We start from the raw sequence: 26,079 nt of genomic DNA, 5'->3' as shown, positions 1-26,079 counted from the left end.
ACTTTCAGCAGAGGATGTCCTATTATTAAATATTGAAAGTTATCAAACAAAAGAATATTTTGGATGAAAAGAGAAAAGTTGAATTACTTCATTGTACTTTAGGAGTCAAGCTTTTAGAAATATAAGCATAAGAGTAGCACAGAAATAATTTAGAATAATGCATTAATAAATATTTGATATCTCCTTATTAGTTAGGCAAATCATCTCTGTCTTTTTTCCTGCATTACAGGCTTATCTTTTTTGACGGAAAGATAACTCAGTTTCTGTCCTGCTCCTATACAAACTTTAAAACCAAGCAGAAGGGTGGAGGCTTGATTTTAGAGATTGCATAGAAACAGAACTTCCTACTATTTTTTCCAAGCAATATGTAATTCTTTCCTTGGTTTCACCATGACTACAACCTTTATAAACATACCATAAGATTTACTAAAGTCATACAGGGGCTTGGTTTCTAAGCTTACTTGATTCCCATCAGTCATATTCAGTTTGATGGCAGCAATGAGACTGTTTGCCTCTGAAGTGTTAGTCAGCAATTGTTGGTAGAAAAATCCATTCCATCATTTTAGGACGTATGGTTCTATGTACAGAGAACCTTATGAGCATCTTGTGTGGTCTGATCATCATCTTTCATGGCACCACACAAATTTAGTTCAGTAAGTGTTTGCATTCACTGTTTTTGATACAAAATGTGTCAAGAGTTATCAGTAAAAGAAACTCTTTTTTCCATGAGCTATTATGCTGTGCCATGGGTTTAGCTAATTTGCACAGAGTATACATACTTGCCCCATGCTTCTCCATAGCTGGAGAACTGGATGTGATAGAAAGACATAAACCTCTATACCAAAAAGGACTCAAATCCTTGCAAAAAGCTGTCAAAAAGCTTGCAAAAAGCTCTAGCTGTCCTTCCATGCAAGTGATCAGTAAGGCAGAGACTTTTCAGCCACTATGGAGTGATGCCCATTGCAACATTCAAACTGTCTCTTCAAAAGATACTTCATGTGCCAATAGAAACAATATAAGATTAGTATAGGACTCCACTATGGCTAATTCATTGTGCTTTTGCCACTGTGGGTTCACAAGTTTCAGCAGCAGTGCTAACTGAAGCAGTTTTCTCCAGTTTCTTTCCTAGCCTTACAAGTCCTTCTGATCCTTGCACTGCATTTACTACAGCAATATCTGCAGACATCTGGTCAGATTCAAAATAAACTAAAAAGGAGAAGCTTCCCAAATAGACATGGACCCTATGGTTTAACAGAGCTAACACATTGTCCACGAGCACCTCTCCATGTCACTGCATTATCACACCAGTATACACTACCAGGCATCCTCATTTGTGGATGGCAGGAGGCGTTCTGGGCTCTGATATAATCAAACTAGAAAGAAACCACAAGAAACCATACTTTTTTTCTTCATGCGTACATTCTGAAGATTTACAATTCCATTCAAGTGGCCAGATGATTTGCAATTTTCAGGGGAACACCAGAGAAATCTTGACATCACGTGATGCACAGTGCAGCTTTGCAAAAGCAGGGATGCAATGGTTATTTGTTGATTGCCCCCCCTGGCAGTTCATGGAAGGTAGAAGAATTTCCCCCCCAGGTAGAAGAATTTCCCACATTTTATTCTTCGAATGAAAAACAATTCATCGACAAATCTTTACTGCACAGAAAATTTAATCCTACTTGGAACATTTTCTTTTCTGTTAGAAGAAAAAGATTATAATTTTGCTCATCTACAGAAGGAAGCTCATCTATAACTCGATGGGTAAATTGTGTGGAGGAAACAGCAGCCTAAATATTCTCTTGCTGATTAAATTACATCATCAGGACCAAATGATTACATGGTCTCCTTGGATAGGTGTGCACCCAGCCACTCTGACTCTTGCCATTTCCTCGAATTGACCCAAAAGGCTCACATTGTTATGTCTGTGCTAATCTGCATGATCCACCCTAGCAGGCTGACTTTGCAAGGACAGTTGTATTTCTGCAATCAGTTGAAATGCTTCTTTTGAAAGTATGGCCATTCAATACATGTTTTTTAATGAGGTATTACTATAAGGGCTGCACTCTTTAGTCCTTTTAAGGATAAACTTACTCCAGATGAAAAGGATCATCTAATTTAAAATGGTTAAGGTTGATTTTTTTTTCTGATTTACTTTCAGATAAATGAAGCTGGAGGTAAGATGCATAACCTTTCAAAAACAGGGCCAAATCCTGCAGTCTGCACAGTCTGATTGAAAGCATTACCTTTACCCAATAAATATTTGTGCCCTCTACCCACAAATTGCAGAAAGATAGACTGAAAGTAATCACTGAAATTTTGGAGATCTCTCAGGCAGTCAGACCCCTACAAATCATGTTGTTGTCTCACACATATCTATCAGACCCACTGAAGCCTGTAATATGTGAAGAAAATGTCAAAGGAAAGGATCTCATAAGATTTCCATACAAAACACCAAAGTAATGCCACCATAGCAGTATTATCATATGCCCACTTTTGTCATGAAGCAGAGGGGCAATTTCAATTAAATTACATTAAATGTTCAAAATAACTCTCTTATCTGAATTGGTATTTTTCATAAAAAATCAATAATCTCTTCAAATTTTGTACAAAAATGGAAGTGAGGTTGCTCCTCAGCAACTGTTCCCTTCCCTACACTAACTCCTCCCTCCTCTGAAGTTCTGTAAAATCTATGACATTAATTCACAGCAGCTTTCTTTTTTCTGCTTTTCTGATCCTAAACTCCCTTAAGAAAGACTCAGGACTGTGCTAGTTTCTTTTACTCTTTTGCTTATACTAATAAGGGATTAAATCTAAAAGATTAGATCTAAAAGATTAATTCTAAAAGATTAGATTTTCTGGGACCAAAAAATAATTCTCATCCTTTGTTACTTTCCCATACCATCAATTCCTGAAACATATTTTGAAACTTTTACTAATTTCTTGATTGTTCTTCCACAACAGAATAGATAAATATTTCTGCAAAAAGAGGATTTATAGATCATAAATATTGCAGTGTGTTGGTGACCCAATTAATTTCTTACACTTGTTTGGCAGAAAGTTTTCATTGTATTTGAAAGCTAGTGTTTAACCAAAAGATTTCCCTTCTTGCTGAAAAAAAACACCAACAAAATACTCAGTGCAAGATACCTTCTTTCCTTCTTCGGGAAAACTGCATTCAATTCAATTATAGAAGATTTTCAGAGGTGTGAGTAGGTTAAAAGAATTTTTCTATCTGCATTTAGATGACCACAGTTCCTGTTTCAGATGTTTGAATAATTCTAAAAGGACAAAAATAATTATCTGAGTTATTAGAAAAAAAACCACTGTAATGATAGCTACTTCTTACTATGTTATAATCCATTGTTTCTGTGCCCACTGACAAGTAATGCCAATGTCACGTCTTTAGAAAATATCAATATTTTCTGCTCACTTCCAGCAATATTTTTAATGCAGCTGCTCACACTGTATCTAATGTGTTTAGTTACACTAGCCATGAAAACCTCCAAATGAGTATAAGGCTTTTCAGCTTCAACATATCACAAATTTAGGTGTCTCTGGGAATGATGAGCCTCCTACCTAAATTTTACATTAGCACCCCACTAGAGTAAACACAGACATACAAGCTTAAACTCAAAAACAAAACATTATTTTCAGCAGATTGACAGCTAAAGTAGTCTCTTCTGATTTCACATCTGTCTCAATATCTAGCTCTGATTAAAGCTTTCAAGAATTCTAGCAGAGCCCAAAAATTCAGATTCTTCAAAAAAACAAGATCCAGAACTCCAGTACTAAGAACATCCAGCTACCTATCCCTTGTGTAGCATGGAATCACAGGATGGTTTGGGCTGAAAGAGACACTAAAGATCATGTAGTTCCAGCCCTCGGGCTGTGGGCAGAGACACCTTCCACTTGACCAGTTTGCTCACGGCCCCATCCAACCTGGCCTTGAACACTTCCACAAAAGGGGCATTCACAGCTTCTCTGGGAAGCATTCCAGGGCCTCACTACGCTCACAGTAAAGAATTTCTTCCTAATATCCAATCTAAACTTACTCTCTTTTTCATTTGAAGCCATTCCCCCTCGTCCTGTCACTCCATGCTCTTTTAAAAAGCCTCATTCCATTTTCCTTGAGAACTCCCTTCAGTACCCTTCAGGTACTGGAAGGCTGCAATTAGGTCACACCAAAGCCGTCTGTTCTCCAGGCTGAACAAACCCAATTCTCTCAGCTTTTCCTCTTAGGACAGGTGTTCCATCCCTCTAATCATTTTGGTGGCCTCCTTTAGATTCACTCCAACAGGTCCATGTCCTTCCTCTCTGTGCCTGGGACCCCAGAGCTGGATGCAGCACAGCAGGTGGGGTCTCAGTAGAGCAGAGGGGCAGAATCCCCTCCCTGGCCCTGCTGCTCACACTGCTTTGGATGCAGCCCAGGACAAGTTTGGCTTTCTGGGATGGGAGTGCACATGGCTGGGTCATGTCCAGCTTCGTGTCCACCAGCACTCCCAAGTCCTCAGCAGGACATGCCACAGTCTGCATTGATACCAATATCATAGAAGAAAGAGAAAGAAAGGGAAAGAACCACCATGCACCAAGACTTACTGAATATTTTTGCTTTTTAAGTTTTATTTCATTAAAACACTATTGCAAAATTTCTGTTTTGCTATTATCCCATTCCTTTGTCTTAATAGAGAAAAAAAAAGTTGTAAAATGAAAGAACTATAACAATAAGTTTTACCACACTCCAAATGGACTGTTAAGTAAAATTTGCAAAACTCGGGATGAACAAACTTAGTTCACCTGAGACGAAATGGAAATTAATAAAAATTCAAGTCAGTGAAAAAAATCTTCCTTTTGCTTTGAAACAATCTAGTCTAATATAACTTATGTGTGGAAGTATAAGACTGCATGTTTTGTTTTTTTTTTAAGAGAGATTTAAATTCAACAAAACAAAATAGAACAGGAAAACCTTTCTAAAAGGGCAGAATTCGCCAAAGTTTTTAAGCTCGTTTAATGCTACAAGCTATGGTGTGAATGTGAGATCAATCAAAATAGCAGAAATGTAAATTGCATCACATTTACAGTAACATGAAGAAATTCATAACACAGTTTGCTCCATTGTAATTGATGTTTTGCTATGTCTATACCAGCCTTCTACCATTTCTTTTCTGTACACGATGAATATTTTACTTAAACAACTGCAGTCTAGATCTATCTTTAAAATTCCATGCTTGTGAAAATTCCACTTAATGTAACCAAAAGCTGACTTATGCACTTCACTGCTTTAGGAGCTAAGACTTAAAAGGACTGGCCTTTCAACCCAGTCTCTCAATACATGTAGGACAGGCTCCTCATATGTCTTCTCACAACAGACAATGTTCTTAGCCTTTGTAATATCTAGAAAGTGAAAAAAAAAAACAAACCCACACAAAAAAAAAACCCCAACCAACTCTGTAACAAATATTATAAACATTCAGAGAACCAGGTTTTAATATGAAATATTGAACAGCAAGATCCTCCAAATGAGCCAACCTAAAATTTAAGACATGGTAGAAACCTGGAACATTCAGTATAGCAATCTGGTAAAAAAGGGTCTGATAGGAAATAAAGAAATACTGCTGCAGTCAGTTCATCTTTACAGAATCATAAGATTTGTCTAGATATACAATGAAACTAGACATGGACAGCATGCAACTATATTTAATAGAGACAAAATTCACCTAGAAGTATCTGAACACAAGACAGTTTCCAGCATCTCTTATTGAAACCAGTAAGTTTTTCCTTTTTTGGCTTCACAACATCAGTTGTGCTCCCCATAGTTAGTGCAATTAAGTCATATTCCACAGAGAAAGGATGAGAAATCCTCTCTTCTAGACCATATCTTGCTTTGATTATGATTCAATTCAAAATAGCATATCCAAGTAACATATCCTGACAGAATGAAGATATTTTACTCACTACCAATGACTGTAAAATCTTCTGGCACTCAAAAAATTCACTTGTATCAGGAGATGAAAAGTTGGAAGTATGGGAGTCAGGGTAAATTCAGTCATCCTTTCCGCAGAGTCTCTAATGATTCTGACTTGGACAGATGCCAGATTTCCTTAATAGTATCAAAAAATAATGTGGAGCAGTGCTTTACTCCTTGCCAAGGGGCAGTCATCACAGATCAGAATTTAGAAAATCCAAGTAAAGCAGATCAAGACATTTCTGGAGCAAAAGTAGACAAAATCTCTACTGCTTCACCTGAAAAAAGTGAGGAAGGAAAGGGGACCTATGAAGAATGTCCAGCCTAATATTTCTGGGGTAGGTAGGGAAGTTTTGAAGTTGTTCTACCATATTCTGGGTGCCAATAGCCTCAAAACATCATTCAGCAGATAAGAATAACTACATCAACAGCAGCTCATACCTTACTCTATGCTAGGACTTTTAATGTGAGAAAGTAAAACCAGATGGCACAGATCTGGTTTTCCCTATGACCAGATTTAATTCTTTTTGTTCATGTGGTGACATGCAAGGCCTTCAATGGACTAGAGAAACAGATCTAATATCCTTCACCTTGTTGTGTACAGCAGAGAGTCTTTGGGAACTCTGTGTTCTACTTTTGAACTCAATATTCTGCATTTGCAGTCTTGCTCTTTTTTTAGCTCAGAAGATGTTTACAGTTCTTGGTTTGGAAAATGAAAACACAGGACTAGGATCTGAGGCTGTGTCTTGCCAGGACTGGCATTCAGTGGGGTGACTTTTCATGCAGATGAGTACCCACACATAGATTTCTCAGCATGTATGTATGTACTCAAGAAAATTTCACTTTCTCTCACGTGCGGGTTACAATTTTTATGTATTTTTAAATTCTGTCCTGGAAGAACTCTTCAGCATTGTTTGTTGGTAGTAAAAATTCTCTAAATTCTTTGCTCTTGAACTTTTATTGAGTTAAGGGTTATTATTCTAAGACACATTGAGACAAAATTGCTTGAAAATCTTATGCACTAAGCCCTTAGCAAATCAAGGATGTATGCTGCTGCAAAATTGCCTACATTAGATCCTAAGAAATTCCAAAAAAGTTTTTCCTCTTGATATTAAATAGCTGATTTTATATGGGTTGTGATACACTCTCATAACATACAATAAGTAATTAAAATGCATTTATTTTGCTTTACATATAAGAACTGTGTGATCTGAGACAAAATAATTGGTATAAAACATTTAATGATTTATGCCTTATGATGGAATCCACAAAACAAGTGTATGTTTGTAGACTATGTAATTTCCAATTAATTAACAAGCAGGAAGCAAGCGAAAAAGCATTATACTTTCTCCTTCTACAGCCTCTTGCGGCAAGGCAAACTCCCAAACTGTTTGGAAAAGATCCAGGAGAGGAGTTGAGTTTTGTGTCCCTGAATTTGGGATGAGGCAACTGGTAGGGCTCTGTGCCAAAAAGGTGTTGGCTGCCATGAGGGCTGTACCCAATGTGGGCTCAGAACAGGAAAGCGTTTCTATTTATTTTTAGTTGTTTTCCTACTCCTTCTTTTGAAGAAATTCTTATAAAAACTTTTATCTTGTCATCATGTGTAAATTATAAAGTATATTTTCAGTATTAAAGGGTTATGTCCACCCCACTGTGGGTTATATATCAAGATTCCTGCAGCTGTTCTGAAGCGTATTTTACTCTGAAAATACTCCAAAGTTCTGGTTGACTTGAATTTGGACTAAGGATTTTGCCATTATATGCTTTATGAAAGGGAGACTGGTAAATGTCTGGACCTTGGAACTGACTTTGTGATATTTGGACTGTGAGTACACATCATGTGGTGAATTAGCATGTGGTGTTCTTATGCAAACAATAAAAACAAACAAAGAAAGAATTAAAAGTGCATTTAAGAAAATGAGTTTCAGTGTATGATTAAAACAACCCCATAATAGCAACAATTTGTGGTAAAGGTACATACTTGCCAAAAATATCTGCTAGTGTGGAGGCTGAGCATTCAAAACCCTCCATTTAGCAGCACTGCAGATGCTGTCACTTAGTTAACATTGAATATCACAGACAAATTAGGCACAGTCTGGAAACTGCTTCAGAGCAAGACAAAGCAGTCAAAAGTATTGGGGCAAAAACCTTGCTCCCATTCTCAGCAATATAGGTCACTGTACAACTTTGATTTTACACCAATACAAATGGGTAAAATTTGGCCCAGAATGTATCTACAGACAGACACCAAAAAAAATTGCTAAAAACTTAAAAAAAAAAGTTTAAAATCCTAAAATGTAAAAATTATGAAAATTTCAAAACTTCTCCTAAAATGTTCTCTGTCTCACCCAATTGATGATGTCCCTTCAGCAACTGCAGTGCCCACCCAGCTGAGCCCCTAAGAAAATCCAATGCTTAAAGGCAGTTTCTTCATCCTGATTGAACATAGGAAATAATATAGTGACAAGAATGACTCTCATTACTGGAAACAAGATACACTATTCTGCATTTTCTCTTAATGCTGATCTCTTAAGTGCTAAAAACTTCTGTTATTTACTTCTGTCAAACTGAGATTTGGATCCTACTGCAGAGCAGATAGCAGGTAAACAGAGAAAATGAATTGGCTCCCTAAATCATAACTGAGAACATAGCAATGTAAAGAAATTATTGTCTTCAAAATTTTAGTAGTTGGTTTTCGTTCAGATCACACAGCTTCAGTTCTTTGAACTGCTTATATTGGAGGTTATGTCTCTTCCTGGATTTTTTGTAAGGGGAAGGGATTTTCCCAATGCTTTTGGTCAAATCTCTCATCTTATGTTCTGTACAAATACATTATTCCACTTCAACAACAAAAAAGAGAGTATTTGGAATTCAACAAGTCTCTATTGCTTACTACACTTACACATTTCTGCAGCTAAAACAAAACAACTACTGTGAAATACTTTCCACAAGCATTAATTCAGATTTTTAAGAAGAGACATATATTTTAGCTCAGCTTTTCCACAGTTAAGGAAATTAGGTTTATCATCAGAATATGGATTTAAGCAATTTAGGCACACTTCGGAAAGTGTTTACTGAAAGGCACGTTTACATCTGTCTTCTGCAAGCTTCCAGTTAAGAATTATTACAAATGTTCAATTGGGATGAAGAAACACAACATGCAAACAGGCTGATTACAGACTTTTGCCTTTCAAATGACAATCAGTGAAAACAGACAGCTGCTCAGTGACCTAAAAGCAAGACTTACTATACTTACCACTACTTACTAAGAATCACAGAATCACTGAATGGGTAGGGCTGGAAGGGACAACTGGAGGTCCAATCTCCCTGCTCAAGCAGGGTCCCCTAGAATATTCAACAGAATATTCCACAAAAAATTCTGAATTGTGAATATACTTGAAGAAGCTGAATTATACATCAACAGTTCATGATAAAGAAGAAAAATTTTGTTAATTATTTGTTCAAAAATATTTTGGAATACTGCTGAAGAAATTTTCAAATAAGATATACTTGCTGTTGAAAATAAATATAATTGAAAAAGACAGTTAATGATGAGAATTTCAGAGACTACAAAATTTGATCAATCAGTGCACAAGGGTTATAGGATAACAAAATCTAATTCCTTAGCAGATAAACCAAAAAAGATATTAAAACATATGAAAACAGGATAAAAACTACTTTTTAATTGCTCAGGATGCTTTCTGTTGTCTTGCTCTTCTGAAACTCAAGAAATATATTGCAATGTAGATGAGCCAACAATTCTAGCATGTTTCTATAGTAGACTATTATAACCTAATAATTGAAAAAAAAAATTTGGCAAGTCTTCATAGGTTCAATGTTGGGTTATTTTTTCACTTAATACTAAGGAATACTTTCAAATGAGGTTTCATGCATAAATTTGCAACAGGGTTCCCAAACCCAAAGATTTAGAAACCACATTATTTTCAAGATTTAAGCATGGCTAATCAAGCTTTAGGCTGACTCATTTTCATGAGCTCTTTATTGCTAGAGAACTGTATTTACAGATTTTGGTCAATTTTTCAAGTCTATCACCAGTCATTGAGTTAGGGGAAAACAAAAGATAACACACAGGAAAGCATATATTAAGATAGTACACATGCTGTAAGTTACAGCAAATCCATCACAGCAGCAGTTATAGGGTTGCATGTTGTGGATGGACAAAACTGCATCTTATTTACCTAGTGCTGGAGTTTGAATCATCACCATTCATTTCTCTGCTGGTTCCATATAAGCTCAGCAAAACTGGAGAAGTAATACATTAAACTAGCGTAAAGGTAGTATTTCAAACCAGTTCAGGAAATTTGAAGAAAAACCAAAAAGCTTCCCTCTTAATCAGTTACCTCCTGCAATGTTGACAAGGTAAGTAGAACAGATTACTAGAAGGAAAATACCAGGAACAACCTCACCCCAAATTGAATTTTCCAAAAGAAGCAGACTTTTATGTTTTATCAATCCTGCCTCAGCCTGGAAATTTGGGGTCTGGGTGGATATATTGATAGAAAACACTGTAAAGAGAGAACAAATTTGACACTGCAATTCATTCGCAGGCCGGCTGCTCTACTTACATGCTGAACAAGTCTCAGAGAAAATGTTTTGATGTGTTTCTTTATATTCTCAAGAATGTCCTGCTCCAAGAGCTTACATGTCTCTGGTGTAGATTAGTTACGGACTTTTCATGCTGATGAGGTAATCCCCCTAATGTACTATACACCATAGGATATCCTCCTCCTCTGTTTCATGTTCTGACAATGCTAAAGGTCAGGAAAGTGTTTCATGTGGTGACAGGCTCCATTTAAATGGGAAACTACAAGAACGGAGGAAAATGTCTTTTTCTTTGAGTTTACAAGGATAATATATGAAGCCTAGGTAAAAAAAGATGGTCAGTGCATCTTGTATTGAAACTACACTCATAGCTTTGCTCAAACATTGTATCAACTTCTAAAGAGGCATTTTCAATATAGTGACTGGTAACATGGTGGTACTGATAGAGGAAGATGAAATCCATACTGTAACTGCTAAGTTTACTCATAGAAAATGTAGACTTCACATCAAACAGTAACAAAATAAAAATAATTTATGCTGAATGCAGAAATTATGGCTCTAAACATATGACTTTTATTAAAAGTAGACTTCCTCTGTAAGACAAGCATGTAAAAATTAAATTAACTCAGAAATAAAGATATTTTGTTACACAAATTATGTCTCAAACATGGTCCACATTTCAAGAGGGATGAAGACAAGAGTTAAACTTACTAAGCTTAAAAATACTACATATAATCTTTTTAACAGACACCATAATGGAATTTCACATGGAATTTACAAGAGAAAACATGAAAAAGCTGATATTTCAAAAGTGTTTCTTTATGATTAGTAGTAGGTTGCTCTTTCGTGTCATAACTTCACATTGTTATTTTTTTAACAAAGATATTAGTACAATTTATAAAGTCCCAGTTTTGGTACAGCTTTAAACATCCAGCTTCTAATTTTTAGAAGTTTTCCCAAAAGAGCATATGTTCTTCAGAGGAAAAATATTAAACAAATTGGTTTTAAATCAGTAATGAACACACTATATAAAAAATTGTCTATGTTTCCATTGGATCTGATGCTTTCTTCTTTATTGCTAATAAGGAGGGCAAAAAAAAAAGCTCTATTTGAAGGAGGATAGAATATTTACACAAGTTTTATGCAAAGGCAACAGCATTGCTAACAAAGGTGCATCTTGTGAATTGACTTCCCAAAGGATCAGGTAAGTTTGGTAAGGAAGATAGAGCATTTCCTTCACATACACTTTTCTCAGTTTAAAGCCTGCTACTTCTTGGCATTCTTACTTATGTTCCAGTATAAATGCTCTGGAGCATCACAACCACTCTCTCCTCTCCTTCTCTTTAGCATTGAACTTCAGGATTGGAAAAAGAGCAACAGAAAATACAGGGAAGAAACTCTGCTTAGTCTTCAAAATTAAGAATATTAGGAATGTTATGGAAACTGGAGGACTCCTCTGGGAGGTGAGGCATAATTGAATCTTCATGCTTGAATAAAGAAATATGATATCAAATATTTAGCAAAAAAACTTTAAATCTAGCAGCCCATATAGTTAGAAAAACAAAACAAAACAAAAAAACCCAAAGAAAACAAACAAAAACCCTCCAAACAAAATAAAACCAAAAACAAATGGACAAAAATGTAAAATAACCTATGAAAAATCCTCTCCATTCTCAAAGAGAGAGTAGCTTGATATTTTACATTGATGGGTTCTTCAGAGAATAGAAGAGCCCCAAGTCTGAGCTCCATCTGGGTCTTATATATGAGAAAATACCTGGAATTTCTGAACCAAAAAATACCAAGCTTTATAAAGAGATTTAAAATTTATGTGCATAATATTCAGTACGTACAGAGGCAGACTTCACACTTCAGAACAAATGTTATATACTACAGGTAGTAGACACAAAATAATACCTTCTTGTTAATTTTTAAGACATTGATCTAGAGGTGGATGGCTTCTTGCTTCACCAGGAACTTCAGGGGAAAAAAAGAAAGCCATTAAAAGAGTCTTCCTTAGAAGAAAGGAGTATGCAGCATATCCCATCCTCTCTTTGAGTGTAAGTGGACAAGCAAGAAGAAAAAAACACATTAGCAGAAATAGCCAAGGTACAATTCAGTTAAATACATGAGCATTTGTTTTGGAGAAGTTTAGTGTAATTAAGCATCCATTATACCCAAGTAAAAATTATTTGGAAAGGTGTTTTCTTTTTATTTCCAGGAAAACCTTGCAAAAGATGCTAGGTTCATGAAAATAACATGCCAAAGTAAAACTGCTGTGCTTGCACTTGTCTTGTGTTTTTATTATTGCATATTCCTCCAACTCTTGGCTATAGCTGCACTGCCAGCTAGATGTTTAGCAAATAAGAAAAGTTCAACAGAAGGTACAGTGGCATGAACAACAGCATTAACAACAAAATTTCTTGGTGTTCACAGGTAGAAAGTTACAGTAAAATTAACAACGTCTCAAGCCAGTAAGCTACTCCCTATTTTATTGAGGCTTAACTTCAAAAACTACAGTCAACAAGAACTATCATTAAACCATAGATTTTTTACAGTCTCACAATGTTTGTGTTGATGCTACACATATACAGAAATATCTGTGCAGGTGACAGAGCACAGGAACAGGTTGCCCAGAGGTTGTGGAGTCTCCCCCACTGGAGACATTCAAGAACCATCAGACACAATCCTGTGCCATGTTCTCCAACATGAGAAGCTGGAGCAATGACCCACTGTGGTCCCTTCCAACCTTACCCACAATGTCATCCATTTTGTGAATACCATGTGCCTTCAAAAAGGATTGAAAGGTAATCCATCCTTTTGGAAGTACTTTTAATGTTGAACTTTTAAATGTTGTCACTGCTCTAAAATAAACCTTCACTATGGCTCTCCAGTCTTATCCAGAAATGGAAAGGGTAACAAGGAAAATAAAAGACAAAGGAAGATGACATTTGTCCACTTCTGATCTGAAGTTTCAAGGTTTATCCATATGAATTTGTGGGGAAAACTACCATAATAGACTACAGGTAAAGTATCATCAAAGTTAATTGCTGTGTGGAATTCTGGTGACAATTTAGTAAGATATCCCATATCTTTATTGGAAAAAGTTTTAGAAGAATATGGTTACTTAGACTACATGAAAGCTACTGTCCTCCAATACTAAGACCCAACCTTTTAAATCTGGAAAATGTGTGAGCCCACAGTTAAACTTCAACATGAAATACAAATGATGAAACTAAGAAACAGAAGAAATTATCTGGCCAACCTTAACTATGTCATGAGCTTACCCTTCCCCTTTCTTGACTGCTTCCTGGGTTTTTTTGTTGTTATTGTTTGGTTGGGGTTTTTTTAATTACTGTCTTTCACCTCACTTTTAAATTCTAACCAATCTTCAGTAATAAGCAATATTTAAACAGTTGACCAATTCTGGAAGCATACATAATTTTCTCTGAAGAGCAAAAATCAACTAAAGAATTTAAACATTTATATGTAATCCACCATCACCGGTAGCTTAAGCTTTTACTAGGTGAAAAACAGCTTAAAGAGCTATAGCTAGAGGCTTGCTTGTACTAAGATTTCGGACATGCAATAGAATTTTAAAAACTAGCTGACGTCTTACTTAAATGTTTTTCTTTATCTGGTTTATTTATAAAACTTGCAGCAATTCATTAAATATTACTTGTTATATAATATAATCTGTGTCTGTACTTACCTACTGAAGTTGAACAAATGAAATCAATTCACATTAGGCTGTCAAATTTAGAGGTCAGCACCAATACAATGACACCAATTTCAACCCAATATAGCGGACTGGAAACTCCAGCTAATCAAACTCTATCCCTGACTGCATTATTTGGAAGTATTTACCCTTTATAAATTTTGATTCAGGATCTGTCCTAGGATCTCTCCTATTGCCAACATACCTTTCTGTGTTTTCTACATGCTTAGGAAACAATATAGGAGTCTTTCTGTAGAGTCTGACCTAGTGCCAGAAGGTTGAGCTAACCATTGATGGAGGAAGTGTTTTTGCTTTTATTGAACTGCTGCAGTCATGTTATTATCGGGTAGTAAGGTTGCGTCTACACTCCACCATGTTCTCCATGCCCTGAAATCATTCCCCCAGGAAAGTGACCTTCTCAGTAAGAAACTTGATCTTACAGGTATCAAATGACCTGAAAAGATCTTTCAGCAGTTTGGTCAGGATAACATTAATAACCCAGCCCACAGGAGAATATTATGTATCAAAGCCCATGTAAATTTGATGAATGTGGATTGCAAAGAAACTGACAAACCCCCAACATTGTTCACCAAACAGCAAATGAATGAATTCCAACTGGTTATGTCTGCAGAACCATGAACTCTCAGATGGGAAGACTCTTCAGGTTCTTCAAAAAGTTGCAATTCTGTATTTAGCACAACAGAAATGCTATCAACATCCTCTCAGCCTAGAATTGAAGCTACTCAAACATGAAAGTACATTACCATAAAGTACCATTAAAATATATGGAGGAATCTATATGCCAATATATATTACATGGTAGAAAATACACATATGGAACTGAAAAAAACTACACACATTGCTTTGAAACATTCTAATGAACTTGAATTTGACACATACCTCACAGCTGTGCAAAAAAGGATTTTGATTTAATGTAATCAGCATTTTTATTTGAAATGCAAGTCACCTTCTAAATACATAGTCATAAGTCACCTAAGAACCCTATGCATTTAGGATTTACATGGCCTTAGCTGCTCTAAACTGATAAAGACTAATGGAATGCCAAGTCAGCAAGTCAGCCAGTACAAGCTGTATGCTTCATGGTTAAAGGCTGCTAAATAAGTAATGTCTTGTACAAGAATTTCCTTTGTAACACTGCACATAGAATATACCCATTTCTAAAACCAAGGCTATGTTGTATGAATAACTACAGACCTCTAATTAAGAAAACTACATGATACTGAAAGATTAAGCTTTAAATAAAGAAAAATCTTCAAGACCGTTCATATCTTCCACCCTCTCAGCACAGATCAGGAGAACATCCTGGTTTGGATGTGAATGATATTTTTTTCTTTCAAACATTAATTGCCCTACATTTCTCAGCAGAGTAGGCTTGGTAGTCTTCAAAAAAGATCAGAAAGTGTCACAATCTATAGCATACTTTTTAGTAGGAATAATCAGATTACTTGCTCTAATGGAAAGTTACCACAGGCAAAAAAGAGAATTTTTGCTCTATCCCCACCTTATGGCTAGAAAAAGAATTTTTCTATTACAGCATACATATTTCTGGATTTATTTTTCCTTTACTATATGACTATAACCAGAAAATACAAACTATTTTTATTATGAAATTTTAGATTCTTTTTCAGTAGTCAATCACTTCTCCACATAAAATCACAATGAAACTCCAAAGTGCGAATGTCTTCTCTAGCACCTGTGTTGATTTTCTGACTCAAAATAACAGATACAACTTAACATTCAAATAGAACAGTGATTATTGGATCCTGACCCATAAAAGTATACAAGTTCATTTATTCATTGACACCATTAGGGATTAGGTCCATAGATCTAACCTTCACTGATATACCATTCTTAATATTCATACTTTTTACAAGTTTTAAATATAATAATCGCATGATTTATACCACTCAGAAAATATTAAACTTACATGCTCCACAAAATCAAAGCACAGAATGCATGAATGCATGCTGTGAGTGTGAGCTGGAATAGGGCATACTCCCTACCAGAAGACACTCAGGTTGGCAAACAGCAGATGCACTCTCACCAGTCACTCTATAAATGAAGCAAAAACAGCAGCATCACCACTCTCTTCCATCACAGACATCTGCTGATCAATAAACAATTTCCTTCTTCTTTTGCAGCTTAATCCATTATGATACTACCCTGGCCCAGGGTCTAACACTAGCCACATCAAAAGCTGAAAACCAAGATAAGGGCTACAAGAAGTACTTTTACCAAATTCTATTTCTTCATTACTGTACCCCTTTTCATTGATGGTCAGAGTGAAAAGGCAGGGTAGGTGTAAAACAGAACATGGTGAAAGCTGCAAAGCAGAAAGAGTAGAAAAAATGGATGTCTGAGTGGGCTTCTAATTTTTTAGGACATCCATCCTACCTTGTGAGGAAATGAGGAGTTTTAATTGTATTGACAGAGCACCTCTCTTTCCAAAAAGCTCTTGAAGCTCATGCTTAAAACCAGAGGAAATTCAATATTGAGTCAGTTGTTTCAGAACTATAAATTTCGCAAGGTTTCATGAAAACAGCTGAGCATCACCATGACTCTTCCCTCAAAAATCCTTGCCTTTTTCCTCCTAATGGCAAAGGATCAACACTGGAATTCAAATAACACAACTTCATTAGATCTTCTACTACAGATCTAGTTTCAAAAAAAAATTTTATAGAGCTACCTGCTTTGATACTTTGTCATTAAACAGACACACAACACAGGAATAAACTATCACTATAGCCTCCAAGTTTATATTAATTGTAAGTGTTCACAGGTACTTAGACAATAGTGCTGTAAGTTTTAATTTCAAAAATCCAGCAAGGAATACTGCATAGAGACCCTAGGTATATAGATGAAGGAGAACAGAAGAGCTGCCAAACAGAAATACAAGTAACCTTATGGTGAACAGTAAAGATGATACTAGAAAAACACAATAGCATTTTGTGTTTCTAAAAGCTTAAGCCCACTTCATCGGCCCCATTAATTTTCAGTAAGTATTTATTTGAAGTTTAGGGAGAAAAACCTGAATATCTGTGAAGCTACCCAGGTCTTCTTAATACCTGCCTGCTCCAGCTATTACAAAACATTCACAATGTACTAAGTCCCTCTCCTATTAAAAAGAGGCAGCTTCTTACCCATGAATACACACCAGACCCACTGTACAAAATATTTTTAAAGTACACTGGTGGTTGGTTTTAACCCTTTTTTGCCTCCCATCCCCAGTGGTAGCTGACCATTAATCAATTTACTACATGAGAATGATCATATTCCACTAAGCTCAGAGTGGACCTTGCTCCTAGAAAAATCAAAAATGAAAAAGTTAAAAGTGCATATCAAAACAAGTTCCAAAAGAAGCTATAGCACTCAAACAATTGTACAATGAGGAAGGTATGTCATTATATAAGACCTTAAGAAAATATTTCAGGAAAAATGAAAAAACATTTCTAAGGAAAATCTAGTGTTGCAATAAAATTGTTAAATCAAAGACAGTAATTACAAATAAAATATAAATACCTAGTCAGATCTTCCTTATTCCTGAGAATGTACTTCAGATTATTAAGTCCACATATCCTCTACATGTGTATGTTCTTGGCCTTCTTTGTAGATTCCAAGTGAGTATGAGAAGAAAATGCAGAATAAAGAATCTAGTCAACCCTTCCAAGAAGCCAAATGCACTAAGCTCTGTGTGTCAAGTAAAGCAGGAGAGTGATGCTTCCTTCCTCTCTGCATACTGGAAAAGGATGACTTTTCAAAGGTTATATAGCATTTTAAAAAGAACATGGACATGATATGAAATTATAAGTACTGGCATTTCAACAGTTTCTTTAGACTACAAAAATATCTCTAAAATGTAATTTTTTGCTGAGTTTCTAGAATATATTTGGTAAGGTGTCAAACAAAATTAGACTACTCAATACATAACACTTAAAAATATTCTTTATTTTAAGAACAGCTCACTGCATATTAAGGATCAGCTACCATATATTCCACAAAACTGCATTATCAGCTCAAACAGTAAAATTAATCTATAACTTTATTGATATATTTATTAAGCAAAGTGTTCAGTAAACTATTACAAATATGAGAATCGGAACAGAATATGACCTTAATTTAAGATGACTTTTTATATAATGTACATTTCCAGACTTTTGACAAGTTAGCATGACACACAAAAGAGAGAAGGAAATAGCTTGGCACTCATGCCAACTTATCTTTGTTATTTTTACAAGATCTAACTATGAAAACATCAGCTCTGCCAGATCTTTCCTTTTCCATAACCTGTGTATCTGTCCACACCAACTCAATTACAGACCACCAAGTTGCCTCATGTACCACATCAAACAGGTCAGCTTAACAGTTCAAACCATGATTTAAAATACCAACTATGTATTCTTTCCCCAGAACACATAAGTTTCAACCTACTTCTTGATAATTTTTGATAATTTTAAAAATTATCAAGACATTTATAAATAAACTGAAGACAAGGTATTTAATACACTTGTTTCTACAGTGATGGTTTTGAAAGCCATAACTTTGTTTAGCTAGTAAATCAGCTCTGAACTGCACAATCTATACTAGATTTAGTGAAAGCTAAATTTAGTGTTGTTATTTAATTTTTTTCACAACTGTTCCCTTTAAGAAGTTTCACACTTTTAATAAAAAATGCCACATTGTACCCAAAGGCCATCTATGGTACAAGCATTCCTCCATCATTATGAAATAAAGTTAATCAAAAGTCTTAATTGACAAGTGGCACACAAAATTATGCATGAAGTGTATGAAAATACACATTCTAAGATTTTTTTAAAATTTTTTTTTAAAGAAACAGCAAGATAGTCAGGAGATAGATGTCAACAAACTACGTAGTTCCACAAATGCTGAAGCTGGATCACAGTATAACTCAAGTTAGTCAGTGAATTGAAACATTGAAAAATGAAAACATTGAAAAATGTGTTTTAAAATTCCAGTGGTTTGTTTTCTAGCCTCTGCTTTTCTTTAAAATAACCTGCAAAGAAAAGAAAAAAGTATACTTATCAATACAATTCAGGCAGAAGACAGAGACCAAAAGGTTCATCTAGCTAATCTATTTCCAAGAGCTGTGTTGGAAAGGGTAATACCCAAGGGAAAATATTAGAAAGAAAGCAAAAGCATACAGAAAGATTTCAAATTCGAGTTGCTTTTTTTTTAAGCAAGAACATTCATGAGCAAAATTCTGTAAAATAAAAAGGCTTATTTTCAAAATTAATGCTGAGAAATGGCAATAGCACTCTTGAGCCATCAGTAGATTCCTTAAAGTTCTTACTCTGTTAGGCCTAGACAAAAAGAAAAAATAAGGTTTGCAATAATACAGCTCTTATGCTCAATTTTTGTTTGCAATGCCTCACTTCTTTCTGTATCAAGAGCACACAGACCTTTGGAAGGACATTTTTTGGTTTGGAGTTTAAATTGAAAAATGAACTTCAAAGCCCAAGTGGGACTATTTAAGTGTTAAAATTATTAAAATACACACAGTTTTTCCTTTCTTCCCACCTTAAAAAAATAAATGGAGCACAAAAATGTTCAAAAAGTGTTAAGATTGCAGTTAAAAAGAAACCATAACTGTCTAAGACTCCAACTGCAACATTCACTTGGCTACCCTACATATCCTGTATATATTTCTGTCACTATAGTAATAGAAAAGTATAAAACTAAACCTTTCAGCAGAAGGGAAAAAATAGTGAAGATAAAGAGAAGCCACAGGACCAAAATATCAGGTAACATCAAGTTTTTTGTCCTCCCAATTTGCTCAGTAGGAGAAAGAGGTTTAACAGATAAAGAGACTGAATTCCTTCATGACAACAAAGTAAAGCAGACATATCTGACGGTGTGAAATGAGCTACAGAATAAAAAAAGTATTTCAGTCATATTTTGACAATAATTCTTTCCAGGAGACAAAGCTGCATAACACCTTCCCTTTTCCCTTCTTTTGCATGTAAACAAAACTCACCATGCTCTGCAATGCAGCAAATTTCTTCTTCATAGATATTCATTCATACAGCAATTTTTGTTATGCTGAACTACCCATATAACAATCCACAGTCTAATTCTCCCTTAGTTCCTTCCTTGCCAAATACATCACACAAAGTGTTTTTTCTTGTATCCACACAATGCTGCCAGAACCCACTATGAACTTATTTCAGACTAAGCAGGTAAGAACTGAAGATGTAAGAAAGGTATTTGAACCTCTCTGAACTATTTCTCACCTGTTCCATAAAGCTTCACTTATATCACTGAAGTTAAGACAGCATGCTTCCTTGTAGTATGTATGTAGTATCAGCTGAAATAAGGATCCTCCAACTTTGGACTGCCTTTCAGGCCATGAAGGCTTGCTGGTAGACCATTTTGTAGACTTACTCATATATTGAAATTACGATTTTAAACAGGGAATAATCAAGAAAAATTAGGTTATATTTAATGGCACAAGGAGAGTTAATTTGTTTTCTTGGTGACAGTAAATTATGCCAATGATGGACAAAGAATATTAAGTGTTTATAGGTTTTGGATTATAAATCAAATATCAACTTTAACACAGAAAGCTTTTGTATAGGCTGTCATAATACATTATACAAAAATGAAAAATATTAGAAGAGTGTTAATACCTTTGCTGCAGATATGGTGTGCTCAGGTTTTATTATTTTACTTTTGTTCTCAAAAGCATTTGTCCTGGCTTCTTCTGCTAGCCGATGGAGAAACAATAAGAAATTCAAATGAACCTTTAAAATAGAGAAAAAAAAATTATTCAAGTTGTTTAAACACAGTTTGCTTTTTTAAAGATTCATTGTTTGCAATAGAAAATTTGCATATTATACTGCTTCCAAATTCCTGAAAAGTGCTCTCAGAAAAATAAAATTTATCACTCAGTTCAAGCCTCAGTAAATTTCTAAGACATTCCCTTCATGCAAGACTCTTGTAAACAGAGTTTAAATTTAGTATACTTAAATAATAAAAGTGCTTCAGAAATGATCACGCAAACCACAATGATCTAAGAGGAATCCATCTGATTTTTATTAGCAGTTTTTAATAATAAAATGTAAACACAAATATCAGAGAATAAGGAGCCTTTTTGCTTACTAGTAAATATAGTTAGTTTTCAATGACTACAACGGCCAGACTTTTATGAACAGCAAATTCATTCCTGCCTTATCACCAAATGGACTACAGACAAGTTCAAGGACTTCTGCCCCTTTCCAGTGTAAAGCAACATTGACTTTAATCTCTCCAGAACTTGGAATTCTCCAGTGTCAGGAGGTTGCATCCATTTTTTCCCCAGCTCATCACTTAGCTTTTTTACATTAAAAGAACTGGTTGGTTGGGCAGTGTTCCTTTCCATATGGAATGCTGTTCTGCTAATACAAAAGCAGGAAAAAATTGCAGGCAAGGAAGGAACTGCTGTAGCCTGGACTTAAAACTGCCAGCCAACAGCACATTTGTGTAGTAATTAATCAGAGGCCTATAAGACAAACCCCTAGCATTATACAGGCACTATGTGAATTATTTAAAAAACCCAACCTGAAAAATTGATAATTGCACCTTTTGTAAATTAAACTTTCAAACAACATTACCTCTGCTACATAAAGTGTACAAATAGACTTTTGCAATCAAGAGCTAGGAAAAATATTACTGAAATAGATGAAAGTTTTCTTTGTATGAATAAGGTGATGCATTTATTCTGCTGTACCTTATCTGTAAACCTGGAACAATGTAATATGGAAAGTTACAAATTAAGAGTTTAAGAGAAATATTTTGGCAGTGGGTTTGCAGCACAAAGAATCTGTTACATGTTCCTGTCACAAGAACTCGGTTCCTATGACAAGCAGTTTAGGTAGTTTTTTAAAATATCCTGAACTAAATGAAGCAAAAGATAAATTTACATAATATTTGACATCATTTGGAAGCATCTACTACACAAAAAGCAGATGTGCTTGCAGATTTATTTCACAAAATATAAAAGCCATTTTAGAATCAGTCTTTAAATATTCCCACAGAAATTATTTCCAGCAGAATCAAGCAGTAGCACTAAAATAATGTTCAACATTAGAATTCTCATTATTAAACTTATCAACATGGAGATTAGATTTCTGGAAACAACCTGACGGAGAAGTGAAAGATGGAACAAAAGCTACCATACTCACATGTCCTTCTTCTGAGAGATATCTAAAGGCAAAAGTATTAATTTTAAAATTGCCTTTTAAAACTGCATCTTCTGTCAGAATCACTGTACCTTTATCTTCCTATTCTCAAAGCAAATTGCTGCATGTGGAGAATAGGATGGCTGGACTCCAATAGCTTTGAACAGTCACATAACTAAAATCGGAACATTCCACAACAGAGCACACAGGTTAATAAATATTCCAGGTTATTCAAGGCAGTTGAGAAGGGCTAGTGAAAGGCAGAATGACTAGGACAGTTACTGGCAACTAACTAAGCAATACCATATTTGTTTAAGGACATTGCTTTACTGCATATTAAATTTTTGTCCGTCTACATAAAATTTAAAGACTGTTTTGAACTAACTAGTGATGAAAATCACCTTACAAAACTGAATGTTTATTTTTCAGAAAAGAAAGGATGCAAAATTTTAAGAACATATGTAAAAAATTCACAGCACTGTTTACACAGCAACTTCCACACACCTGTTCCGACAGAACTGAGGAATAGCAGGGACAACCACTGTAATTTTGTTTTACTGCTGTAACTTCAAAACAATTCTTAAGACTGATATTTCAGCTTCAATGCACACTTATTAATTATTCTATGGTGATAAGAAATTTAAAAAAGGCCATTCAGTGCAATACCTCAAGCTTTTCCTGCAATGGAAACACACATGTGCTATTCTAGCACAAAAGAAGCAGCTGAGATCCCGCTTTTCTTCTATAATTGCAATATATTTTCTTCTCTGACCATCAGGGAAATATCTGAACTTCAGTACTAAAATCATTACCTCTTATTTTCAAAAAGAGCCTTGAAAAAACCTAAACCACTATTTGCATCTCTTCACCTGGAGATATTATCATACTCCTTAAAAAAAAAAACCAAAACCAAACCAAAACCAAACATCTTCCTGAGAAAGTTTAATAAAATTTGATAGCTACACTGTGCAAAGAGATAGATGTGAACACTTAGGAAACAGGTTCTGACCAAGCTTCAGATTTTGAGAAGAGACTTGATCAAAAGTGAAGAAGAAACCTCATCCAAGTATTCAACAAAATTATCTGAATTCTTATGCCTTTCAAACTTGTTACGATTATGTAAGAAAACATTGGTTTATAGAGTAAATAATCACTGAAATTTGGGGAAAAAAGAAAGCAGTCTTATTTTCTCTTAAGGCAGGCAGACCCCTTTACTGAAATGGGCATATACTGCAATAGATTCAGACATAAAGCATGGATCATTCTGGAAGACAGCCCTGAACTAGCAGGTTTCTCATACTTCCCTTGAGAAGAAATAAGCTCTCTGCTCAAAATATATATATGGTTCTGTCTTCTTAAGACAACTACTATATAAATTTCTGACGTATGTGATCTAATCACTCTTACAGGGTTTGCAGAAAATAACACGGGCACCAGAAAACATACTCTCAAAATTTGTTACTTGTCTTATTACACAATAAACTCACCAATCCTTTTTTTTTTTCCTAAAAGAGGCATAATTTCAGTTGTGTTGATTATTTAGCCATGGAAATAAAGATCTAAAGAGCTGTTAGACACAAGCCTACTTGAAGAACATCATGGACAACCACCACACCTGGACATTCTTATTTAAAGATACCTTATTTAAAGGTAAAATAAAAAAGCCAAGCCTTGTAACATAAAAGGCTGCGTAATTTGACATCACCAGAAGAGATCATCTAAGTTTATATCACATAATTAAAATTTATTCTGATCTCATCCTTTGTGCTGCAATGAACATTTGCACAGCCATATTTTAAGCTGGATCTGTTTGCTGTTGTTTATAAGTTTCAGTGAATTCAATTCACTGACTGTCTTTGCAGCTAAGAGAACTTTAGTGCCAGGACCAGGAAGAGGTGGGAACCAAAGGCCAAGATTTGGAGGGATGTCCCACTTACCCCCTTTCAGACAGCCACACTACTTTGAAACCAAATTTTCATTACCCTGGAAACACAGATCAACTGTTACCAAGGATTAAATAAAAAATGTGATTGTGTGCATTTGATTAGCTGACTACTGCATTCCACTGAGTAAGCTTTGAGTAGGTCAGAGCATGAGTAGCAAGGGGCCAGGTCCTTAGTCCATAAAAAATCCAAATGCAGCAAAAACATCAGGAAGAGATCATATTTTTATTAGCTCCACTCCATTAGAAAAATATTTAATGTTTGCATTCAAATCTAAATACTCTGAAGTAACTGCCATTTTCATTCATTTTAATCTCATATTACTTATTTTAATTTTGTATGTTTACATTTAGCTTCATATATCCAGACAGCAACCTTCAAGATGCTGCAAGACACAACTTTTATACACACATGAATCGTTGACTTACCATTCAAGTCAGGGCCCATACATAGTATACAGCATATTAGTGCTAATGCTTTAATGCCCTGAGAGCCACATACATTTGTAAACAAGAGGATATCACAGTCCAGCAAGTTAAGTCGACTAAGTTCTTTCCAAGAGTATCTTTTGTATGTATTTTTTTTTAATATGGCAACTACCACAAGCTCTCTTGAGGTCAGGTTTCCTTCCTGTAGACAAATAATTTCTTGGTGAGACAAACCCTACCTGTGCCGCAAACCCCTCAGAGCAGGTCAGAAACAATTCAGCTTTATTGGCCTGTTTTTGCAAACTTGGCTCTTTTATCCCCACTTTTTTGGCAGGCGTTTTTAAACCATGATCAGGACCCCAACACCTTACTGGGTTACTAACAAGACTTGTCATCTCACAGTTTAAGGCAGAGTCTACCTAGATGGCCTTCTAAAAACATATCAGCACTCAAGAGCAGCTTAGCAACTCACTGATCACAGCTCAGCTGACTACCTGTACACCCGAACTGATCTACACAAACACCTGCATCTAGCAGCCACATAACCCAAATTGCTATTTCTCGCTGTGTCTACACCAAACTCTATGAACATCGGTGTGTACATGGAGTGACACAAAAGCCATGCACGAGCCCGTCCCTTGAATCGCTGGGGACAAGATCGCTGTCAAAGAGCTACAATACAGCAGCAAAGCGGGAGCGGCAATCTCTGCTCACCCGTATTTTCTCACAGACCTCTGTCTGTCCCTCCAAGCTTTGCCTCCCCCTTGCCCGTAGGTCCCAGCGGAAGCACCATTGGTAGTAACTGTGCATCCCGTCACACACAGGGCGCACAGGCCGCAACATTTAGGGAGTAAGCGTCCCAGTTTAGGGCCGGCTGCCCCAGGCGCAGCTGCGGCTGCCGCCATGGCCAAAGGCAGGAGCTCTCCCGGGCTCCCCGGGACAGCCTCGCCTCTCCCCCGCCCCTCTCCTTCCTCACCAGCAGGTCGGCGTTCGCCGCCAGGCGTAACTGCGGCTTGTGCTTCTTTATAATTTTCCGCAAAGTGCTGCGGGGCGCCGTGCTCTTCATCCTCTTCCTCTCGCTTTCCTTCCTTCCTCCTCTTCTTCCTCCTCCTCCTCCTCCCGCCGCCCTCGCTCCCTCCGCCGTTCGGCCGTTCGAATCCGCCGCCCTCGCGCAGCCGCCCGCGCCCGCCGTGACGCAACTTCCCAACGGCCGCGCTCGGCACCGCCCCCGCGCCCCGCCCCGCCCCTGCCCCTGCCGCTGCCGCTCCCA

General features: G+C 36.1%; 1 protein-coding gene across 2 annotated transcripts; it reads right to left on the bottom strand.

Annotated features, from left to right (window-relative positions):
• Positions 1-18,188: 18,188 nt before the first annotated feature.
• CENPW (centromere protein W) lies at positions 18,189-26,008 on the bottom strand. 2 transcript variants are annotated; one of them, XM_077175258.1, is made up of 4 exons: positions 25,786-26,008; positions 24,810-25,011; positions 20,909-21,022; positions 18,189-19,275 (listed from the first exon to the last, which is right to left on the bottom strand). In XM_077175258.1, the coding sequence occupies exons 1-3, from the start codon at positions 25,873-25,875 to the stop codon at positions 20,958-20,960; spliced, it is 357 nt and encodes a 118-aa protein (XP_077031373.1). In that variant the 5' UTR covers positions 25,876-26,008; the 3' UTR covers positions 18,189-19,275; positions 20,909-20,957. The 2 variants fall into 2 exon arrangements, with proteins under 2 accessions (XP_077031373.1, XP_054486274.1); XM_054630299.2 differs by lacking the exon at positions 24,810-25,011 and having other exon boundaries at positions 25,786-25,970.
• Positions 26,009-26,079: the final 71 nt, after the last annotated feature.

The sequence above is a fragment of the Agelaius phoeniceus genome, chromosome 3, assembly GCF_051311805.1.
Source record: "Agelaius phoeniceus isolate bAgePho1 chromosome 3, bAgePho1.hap1, whole genome shotgun sequence".
NCBI classification, from domain to species: domain Eukaryota; kingdom Metazoa; phylum Chordata; class Aves; order Passeriformes; family Icteridae; genus Agelaius; species Agelaius phoeniceus.
The sequence above is the reverse complement of the archived record's forward strand: the minus strand, read 5'-3'. Positions and strand labels throughout refer to the sequence as shown.

Excerpts from the sequence above, each read along its gene's own strand:
- CENPW (XM_077175258.1), bottom strand. The coding sequence starts at position 25,875 with ATGAAGAGCACGGCGCCCCGCAGCACTTTGCGGAAAATTATAAAGAAG. Across the intron at positions 25,012-25,785 it reads CGGCGAACGCCGACCTGCTG|GAAGGAAACCTGACCTCAAG; the intron begins GTGAGGAAGGAG and ends ATTTGTCTACAG. Across the intron at positions 21,023-24,809 it reads TATGGGCCCTGACTTGAATG|GTTCATTTGAATTTCTTATT; the intron begins GTAAGTCAACGA and ends TCTATTTTAAAG.